Below are 9,675 nucleotides of genomic sequence, written 5' to 3' on the forward strand. Positions count from 1 at the left end.
GTCAGTACACCTGTCAGTCACCTGTCTGTCACCTGTCTGTCACCTGTCTGTCACCTGTCAGTACACCTGTCAGTACACCTGTCACCTGTCTGTCACCTGTCTGTCACCTGTCTGTCACCTGTCAGTACACCTGTCACCTGTCTGTCACCTGTCAGTACACCTGTCACCTGTCTGTCACCTGTCAGTACACCTGTCACCTGTCTGTCACCTGTCTGTCACCTGTCTGTCACCTGTCAGTACACCTGTCAGTACACCTGTCACCTGTCTGTCACCTGTCAGTACACCTGTCACCTGTCTGTCACCTGTCTGTCACCTGTCTGTCACCTGTCAGTACACCTGTCAGTACACCTGTCACCTGTGTGTCACCTGTCAGTACACCTGTCACCTGTCTGTCACCAGTCAGTACACCTGTCAGTACACCTGTCTGTCACCTGTCTGTCACCTGTCAGTACACCTGTCAGTACACCTGTCACCTGTCTGTCACCTGTCAGTACACCTGTCACCTGTCTGTCACCTGTCTGTCACCTGTCTGTCACCTGTGTGTCACCTGTCAGTACACCTGTCTGTCACCTGTCTGTCACCTGTCAGTCACCTGTCAGTACACCTGTCAGTACACCTGTCAGTACACCTGTCTGTCACCTGTCTGTCACTTGTCAGTACACCTGTCAGTACACCTGTCTGTCACCTGTCTGTCACCTGTCTGTCACCTGTCAGTACACCTGTCAGTACACCTGTCTGTCACCTGTCTGTCACCTGTCTGTCACCTGTCAGTACACCTGTCACCTGCATGTCTTATGTATTTATTGGAACCATGTACAGTGTTAAACATATGTTTATGTTACATAATGTTACCATCTGATGCACCGTTAGCTTAAAACTAATTTTCATCAAGTCACAATTAAAACATATAACAGAACAATAAAATAACACACATAATATAAAATACAAAGCTACACACAACAACACATCACATACACCCACAATGTCAACCAGGAATTAATAATGTAAACTTGTCAAATTAAAAGATTATTTGCGTTCATGAGACCATGAGATGAAATGTGGATTCAGTGGTTACAGAGCTGAGTAGCTTTTAGCAGATTTTTTAATTTGGTTTTGAGTGTATTGATTGAACTGCAGTTCTTCATATCATCAGGTAAACGTTCACTGAGTTGTGGCTTCACAGAGAGCTGATTGTCTAAATGCAGTGTGATGAAATGGTCCAATCTATAGAGGATATTCTGGAGGATCTGATAGAACTTACTGAGCAAGTGAACACAAAGTCACATAGTGGAGGAAGACAAACCATTTAACATTTTATAAACTAGGCACAAATCTGAGAATAATCTAAAATTCTCAAAGTTCAGTAAGTTGTATTTCTGCAGAACCCTACAGTGATGAAAATGCATTGGTTTTTTTGTCCAGAGTTTTTAGAGTTTGTTTGTTTAAGGAGGTTTTATGGCTGTTTCTCCAGCCTGACCCCAACATGTGATCAATAAGACATGTGGGAAAGAATCATAGCTGCATAAATATCTGCTGCGTCCAAAGAGAGACAGTTTCTAATATGTCTAAAATTTGTAGTACATGGTTTTAACCGTTTATTTAACATTTTTGTTTAAGTTCAAATTTGGATCCAGTGTCACACCAAAATATTAAAATAAATATCAGTAACTATGTCAATCTTTTCACCTTTGATGAGAATATCAGCGTTAGGAGGTTGTACCATAGTTTTAGGGAAAAATATACCTTTTGCCTTGTTTACATTTAGACTCAGACATGATTGATCAAACCAATGTGTGATCCTCTCCAATGCAATTGTTAGCTTAGCAGCTGACTGTCACCTGTCTGTGTGTCCACAGGTATCCCGTTTCCCATCATCGTGGCGTGGGCTTTTGGGAAACTTTACTATGATAATGAAAAGTGAGTCACATGATCACACAGGAAGTGAGGTCACATGGGAGCAGTGATGTCACAGCTTCCTCAGATTCAGGTGGTTGTTGTCTGTTTCCATGGTTAGTGTCAACAGGAAGTGCCAAAGCAGCAGGATGTAAATAAACTAAGAAAGATAATCATTCACTGAAAGTTTACATCTTTAGACTCTTTTATTCCTCATGTTCTTCTTCCTCATCAAAACCGCCACATTACCCACAATGCACCTGTAGATGTGATGTGTTACACCTGGAAACACACGCCGAGGTGGAAAATACACTTTCACAGCTTGTTTAGACTTTTTATTTTGTTTGATTCGGTGTGTGATTGGACACAGATGATGTCAGAGTGTGTAACTCTGTGACCAGATCTGATTGGTGATTGTTTTCTGATTGCCAGGTGCTGGTTCGGAAAGAGGGCGGGAGTTTATACAGACTACATCTACCAGGGTCCCATGATCCTGGTCCTGCTGGTAAGAACACCTCCAAACTGAGCTGGTCTGCACTGGACTGAACTAGTTTGAACTGTTCTGGACTGGTCATGACTGGTCTGAAGTGGTCTGGACTGGTCTGAAGTGGTCTGGACTGGTCTGGACTAGTCTGGACTAGTCTGGACTGGATCCTGCTGCTGATGAGATGAAGACAAATAGTTCCAAGGCTGTCCACATACTTTTGGCCATATGATATAAATATGCATGATGAATCTGTTGTGTTTGTATTGATTGGAAGGATCGACAGTCTGACATCCAGAGAAAAAGAAAACGGTTCCAACAGTTTTCGCTCTTCTTCTTGTTTCTTTAAAAAGCTTCAAGACTTTCATACTTTTATTTTCTGTCTCTGCTGAAGACGTGTTTTTGAATCTTGAATGAAGTCTACCTCTGATCTCTGAGCTTTTACATATAAACATCAGGTTTAGATAACGTTAAACAAACAAGACAAAACAACACTTGAGGACGCGGCGTCAGAAAATGATGAAACATGTTCAAATATTTTTAAGAAGTGATTTAAATAATATCAAGTTAAACGTCTCGTCTTCTTTAGATTAACTTTGTCTTCCTGTTCAACATCGTTCGGATCCTGATGACCAAACTGAGAGCATCGACGACTTCTGAGACAATCCAATACAGGTGAGAGCCGTGACACAGACTACTGTCTGTACTGTCTGTACTGTCTGTTCTGCCTGTACTGTCTGTACTGTCTGTACTGTCTCTACTGTCTGTACTGTCTGTACTGTCTGTACTGTCTGTACTGTCTCTACTGTCTGTACTGTCTCTACTGTCTCTACTGTCTGTACTGTCTCTACTGTCTGTACTGTCTCTACTGTCTGTACTGTCTGTACTGTCTCTACTGTCTGTACTGTCTGTACTGTCTGTACTGTCTCTACTGTCTATACTGTCTCTACTGTCTGTACTGTCTGTACTGTCTATACTGTCTCTACTGTCTGTACTGTCTCTACTGTCTGTACTGTCTGTACTGTCTCTACTGTCTGTACTGTCTATACTGTCTCTACTGTCTGTACTGTCTGTACTGTCTATACTGTCTCTACTGTCTCTACTGTCTGTACTGTCTGTACTGTCTATACTGTCTATACTGTCTGTACTGTCTCTACTGTCTGTACTGTCTGTACTGTCTATACTGTCTGTACTGTCTCTACTGTCTGTACTGTCTGTACTGTCTCTACTGTCTGTACTGTCTGTACTGTCTCTACTGTCTCTACTGTCTATACTGTCTGTACTGTCTGTACTGTCTCTACTGTCTCTACTGTCTGTACTGTCTGTACTGTCTGTACTATGTGTTCTGTCTGTTCTGTCTGTACTGTCTCTACTGTCTCTACTGTCTGTACTGTCTGTACTGTCTCTTCTGTCTGTACTGTCTGTACTGTCTATACTGTCTGTACTGTCTGTACTGTCTGTACTGTCTGTACTGTCTGTACTGTCTGTTCTGCCTGTACTGTCTGTACTGTCTATACTGTCTCTACTGTCTGTACTGTCTGTACTGTCTATACTGTCTGTACTGTCTGTACTGTCTGTACTGTCTGTTCTGCCTGTACTGTCTGTACTGTCTGTACTGTCTCTACTGTCTGTACTGTCTATACTGTCTCTACTGTCTGTACTGTCTCTACTGTCTGTACTGTCTGTACTGTCTGTACTGTCTCTACTGTCTATACTGTCTCTACTGTCTGTACTGTCTGTACTGTCTATACTGTCTCTACTGTCTGTACTGTCTATACTGTCTCTACTGTCTGTACTGTCTGTACTGTCTATACTGTCTCTACTGTCTCTACTGTCTGTACTGTCTGTACTGTCTATACTGTCTATACTGTCTGTACTGTCTCTACTGTCTGTACTGTCTGTACTGTCTATACTGTCTATACTGTCTGTACTGTCTCTACTGTCTCTACTGTCTGTACTGTCTGTACTGTCTCTACTGTCTCTACTGTCTGTACTGTCTCTACTGTCTCTACTGTCTATACTGTCTGTACTGTCTGTACTGTCTCTACTGTCTCTACTGTCTGTACTGTCTGTACTGTCTGTACTATGTGTTCTGTCTGTTCTGTCTGTACTGTCTCTACTGTCTCTACTGTCTGTACTGTCTGTACTGTCTCTTCTGTCTGTACTGTCTGTACTGTCTGTACTGTCTATACTGTCTGTACTGTCTGTACTGTCTCTACTGTCTGTACTGTCTGTACTGTCTGTACTGTCTCTACTGCCTGTACTGTCTATACTGTCTCTACTGTCTCTACTGTCTGTACTGTCTCTACTGCCTGTACTGTCTATACTGTCTCTACTGTCTCTACTGTCTGTACTGTCTCTACTGTCTCTACTGTCTCTACTGTCTGTACTGTCTATACTGTCTCTACTGTCTCTACTGTCTGTACTGTCTCTACTGTCTGTACTGTCTATACTGTCTATACTGTCTCTACTGTCTGTACTGTCTCTACTGTCTCTACTGTCTGTACTGTCTCTACTGTCTATACTGTCTCTACTGTCTCTACTGTCTCTACTGTCTGTACTGCCTGTACTGTCTATACTGTCTCTACTGTCTCTACTGTCTGTACTGTCTCTACTGTCTCTACTGTCTATACTGTCTGTACTGTCTGTACTGTCTCTACTGTCTCTACTGTCTCTACTGTCTGTACTGTCTCTACTGCCTGTACTGTCTATACTGTCTCTACTGTCTCTACTGTCTGTACTGTCTCTACTGTCTCTACTGTCTCTACTGTCTGTACTGTCTATACTGTCTCTACTGTCTCTACTGTCTGTACTGTCTCTACTGTCTGTACTGTCTATACTGTCTCTACTGTCTCTACTGTCTGTACTGCCTGTACTGTCTATACTGTCTATACTGTCTCTACTGTCTCTACTGTCTCTACTGTCTGTACTGCCTGTACTGTCTATACTGTCTCTACTGTCTCTACTGTCTGTACTGTCTGTACTGTCTCTACTGTCTCTACTGTCTGTACTGTCTCTACTGTCTGTACTGTCTCTACTGCCTGTACTGTCTATACTGTCTCTACTGTCTCTACTGTCTGTACTGTCTCTACTGTCTCTACTGTCTATACTGTCTCTACTGTCTGTACTGTCTCTACTGCCTGTACTGTCTCTACTGTCTGTACTGTCTCTACTGTCTGTACTGTCTATACTGTCTCTACTGTCTCTACTGTCTGTACTGTCTCTACTGTCTCTACTGTCTCTACTGTCTGTACTGCCTGTACTGTCTCTACTGTCTCTACTGTCTCTACTGTCTGTACTGTCTGTACTGTCTGTACTGTCTCTACTGTCTATACTGTCTGTACTGTCTGTACTGTCTCTACTGTCTCTACTGTCTCTACTGTCTGTACTGTCTGTACTGTCTGTACTGTCTCTACTGTCTGTACTGTCTGTACTGTCTCTACTGTCTGTACTGTCTGTACTGTCTGTACTATGTGTTCTGTCTGTTCTGTCTCTACTGTCTCTACTGTCTGTACTGTCTCTACTGTCTCTTCTGTCTGTACTGTGTGTTCTGTCTGTTCTGTCTGTACTGTCTCTACTGTCTGTACTGTCTGTACTGTGTGTTCTGTCTGTTGTGTCTGTTGCTCTCTGATGAAATGTATTGTCCCTGCAGGAAGGCGGTGAAGGCCACTCTGGTGCTGCTGCCTCTGTTGGGAATCACCTACATGCTGTTTTTTGTGAATCCTGGTGGTGAAGATGAAGTAGCTCAGATCGTCTTCATCTACTTTAACTCCATACTGGAGTCCTTCCAGGTTCATCTGCTCACTTTATTTCACTTCATTTGGACTCCACAGATTTCAGGGTCACAGCAAGTTAGCGTTAGCTCAGCGCCGTTTTACAGCAGCTTACACCTTGTAGCAGTTGACCTTTAACCTCAGACACAATGACGTTTAGCAGGATTTACAGCCCATATGACTGTTCCAGGCGACATATGTTTAAACTCTAAACTGAGCCTATGCTAAGCTAATGGCAGGGCAATAATTGCCGTCAGCTGCTAGCTTTGTTAGCTGCTAACGCTAACCCTCCCTCTGTCTCTACAGGGTTTCTTTGTGTCAGTGTTCTACTGTTTTCTCAACAGTGAGGTAATTTATTCTTTATCTTTCTATCTGTAGTGTTCTACAGGGTTCTGTAGTGAGCCTCACGGTTTTGTTCAAATTAATACATATCATATGGTATTAACAGTGTATTATATATATAGTATAAGAGATGCAATACAATATAATTATAATAATATAATATTTCACTTGTGACCCTCGGTCATACTACACTACACATAGTGTCTAGAATATTAAACCATGCTAATCTCACCAGACTTTACTGCACTATTAGTTTAAGGTTCACTTCAATCACTTTTGTTTAGTTATTATTTCTCTTATTTATTTATGTCTTATTTTATTTCTACTTATGTGTACATACTTTGTCATTTTGCTGCTGCAAGACCCCCCCCCCCCCCCCCCCCCACAGGGTTCTACTGTGGGCCCCGTATTGGTATTATTCATAAGTTTAAACCAGCACACTTCAGCATACATATACAGTATGAACTGTCTGTCTGTCTGTCTGTTACCTGTCTGTCTGTCTGTTACCTGTCTGTGTGTCTGTGTGCAGGTGCGTTCTGCAGTCAGGAAGCGCTGGATTCGTTGGCAGGACCGTCACTCCATCCGGAGTCGGGCGGTGCGCGTCACGTCACTGCCCACCTCACCGAGCCGCGTGTCCTTCCACAGCATCAAACAGTCCTCCAACCTCTGACCTCTGACCTCTGACCTCTGGTGCAGACTGTCTCCACTGTAGCACCTGAACTCAGTTGCATCTGTGATGTGTTGCCTCTCAGCCAATCAGAGGCTTTATTCTGCAGCGGGACCTGATTCAGATCAGATCAGACACAACCTGTCTGTCTGGACCCTGGTGGTCTCTCTGGCCCCGCCCCTTATCATGTTCTGACCAATCAGCTGCTTCCACAGGCTCACAGATATGATGTGACATCAGGCAGCTGGACTGTGTTCATGTTAGATCAATTTATTTAATTATTGATCAGTGAGCTGTTGATGAACTATAACTGTCTATATTGTAATATTGATCACCAGCTTTATCCTGTTTATCTCACACACACACACACACACTGTAGATATTGATTAATGAATTCATTTTAACAGCTTCAACTTCAGCTGAACCCCTGATATATAGATTTATAGTTGTAGATTTAGATATAGATATTTATAGATATGTTCTGGAGCTGTGTTGCTGCAGCTGGAGGCTCAGTTCAGACCAAAGATTCACAACAAGACGAAACCGTTGTAGAACGTCGTGTCCCATCACAGCTCGACTGAAGCCTGATGGTGTTTTAGAACATGAGACATGTCACCTGTTTCAACAGCTAATCAGCTTTTAGCAAAGTCAGCTGGTCAAGTCAGCAAACTGTCAACTGATCTGAGTTTTGGATAGATGAAAAGAGAACCTCGTTTTTTTTCATGTTTTTGCTGTTTCATCAATATTAGAAATGAAACTGTAGCAAGTAACTCACTATCACTATCCTCATTCATATTTTAAGATGCTACAAATTTTACCCAACTACAAAAAAGCCTGAAAAGCCATCAGTGAGAACAGAGGAACAGAGAGTCGTTGCTACGGAGATGATTCACTGTCTTGTTGTTATTGGTGTAAACTGGCAGGTTTTGCAGACCGCTGTATTGCAAGTAGTTGCAAGTTTCAACTTGTTTTGTTGTGAATCTTTGGTCTGAAATGAGCTTTAAACTCAACACAAACACACCAACACGTCAGAGAGCCGATTGGCCACCAGGTGGCATTCTTCCTGTTCTGGAGGTGCTAAAACCAATAACAACCGATCACAACCAATTGAAACAAATGTGGAGATCATAAAAAATCTGAGTTTCTAACAGTTTGAACTAAATCTGGGGTTTCAAGGCAAATTTCAGAATATATTAAAGGGGAGCTATTCTGCTCATCTCCAGCTCTGTATTTTTATTTTTATTCTGGGACTCCATTACAGCAGCTTCGCATAATTCCAGCTAAAACATCCCTATTTATCTTATTCTGGCCCTTTATGCAGCCCCTCAGTTCAGCCTCTGTCTCTAACAGGCAGTTTTAGCTCCTGTCTCTTTAAGGCCCGCCTCCTGATGAGCCCACTCTGTTCTGATTGGCCAGCTTCAGGAAGCCTGCCAAGGGGCAGCCTATCAGAGTTGTGTAAAGTTACCGCTGATGCAAATCTAACATTTTCTGCTTTACTGCTTCAAATTAAAAGCTTTTAAATGACTAAATAATGGGAGACTTTTATTGTGAATAATTTACAGGAAGTGAAATATGTTCCTCACTGAATTAGTGGAGCTTCATTAGAGGCGCTAAAAACCGATGTTACAGTTTGGTGGCTAAATTTTGGTAACAAATAGAATCAACATTAGAATCAGTGGTTTAATGACCACACGACCGAGGTCGCTGGAAAAACTACAATAAAACATCAGAATTACAACAAAGTCTGGAGGCTGTGTGACAAAATCATAAATAAAAACACAATTGTGTGGCATTATTAGTAAACCAGTGATTTGTGGTTGCCATGACGACATCCTGCAGTGTAACTTTTAGTTGTTTTGTATTTCAAATATTTGCACTTTCCATGAAATAGACTCTACAGAACAGATAGCTATTTATTATAAATTGTAAAGAGGGCAGTTTAGGTCCGATAGTTAGTGACCAGTAGTACTAACAGTAACCATAGTAACTGTGGTAACCATAGTAACTGGATTAACCATAGTATAGTTAGTACCTGTATAGAGAACCAATGAGGAAACACTCAGGAAGAAACTCCACCTGCTCTTCATCCTCCTTTTACCTGAAGTCATTGTTACTGTGCCTGAGTGTGTGGAGTGTGTGTGTGTGAGTGTGTGTGTGTGTGAGTGTGTGTGTGTGAGTGTGTGTGTGAGTGTGTGTGTGAGTGTGTGTGTGTGTGTGTGTGTGAGTGTGTGTGTGAGTGTGTGGTGTGTGTGAGTGTGTGTGTGTTGTGTGTGTGTGAGTGTGTGAGTGTGTGTGTGTGTGAGTGTGTGTGTGAGTGGTGTGTGTGTGGGAGTGTGTGTGTGTGAGTGTGTGTGTGTGTGTGTGTGTGTGTGAGTGTGTGTGTGTGTGTGTGTGTGTGTGTGTGTGTGTGTGTGTGTGTGTGTGTGTGTGTGTGTGAGTGTGTGTGTGTGTGTGTGTGGTGTGTGTGAGTGTGTGTGTGTGTGTGTGAGTGTGTGTGTGTGTGTGTGTGTGTGTGT

At 42.5% G+C, this 9,675-nt stretch overlaps 1 protein-coding gene across 1 annotated transcript in view; it reads left to right on the forward strand.

Moving 5' to 3' along the window:
* crhr1 (corticotropin releasing hormone receptor 1) overlaps nucleotides 1-9,283 on the forward strand; it is an 11,436-nt gene extending 2,153 nt beyond the window's left edge. Inside the window, exons 4-9 of the mRNA XM_067616522.1 lie at nucleotides 1,857-1,917; nucleotides 2,326-2,398; nucleotides 2,967-3,052; nucleotides 6,030-6,168; nucleotides 6,457-6,498; nucleotides 7,022-9,283. Coding sequence (XP_067472623.1) covers nucleotides 1,857-1,917; nucleotides 2,326-2,398; nucleotides 2,967-3,052; nucleotides 6,030-6,168; nucleotides 6,457-6,498; nucleotides 7,022-7,162 — 542 coding nt within the window. The 3' untranslated portion in view covers nucleotides 7,163-9,283. The remainder of the gene's footprint in view (nucleotides 1-1,856; nucleotides 1,918-2,325; nucleotides 2,399-2,966; nucleotides 3,053-6,029; nucleotides 6,169-6,456; nucleotides 6,499-7,021) is intronic.
* The last annotated feature ends 392 nt before the right edge of the window (nucleotides 9,284-9,675 follow it).

Source organism: Thunnus thynnus, chromosome 17 (genome assembly GCF_963924715.1).
Source record: "Thunnus thynnus chromosome 17, fThuThy2.1, whole genome shotgun sequence".
NCBI lineage: Eukaryota > Metazoa > Chordata > Actinopteri > Scombriformes > Scombridae > Thunnus > Thunnus thynnus.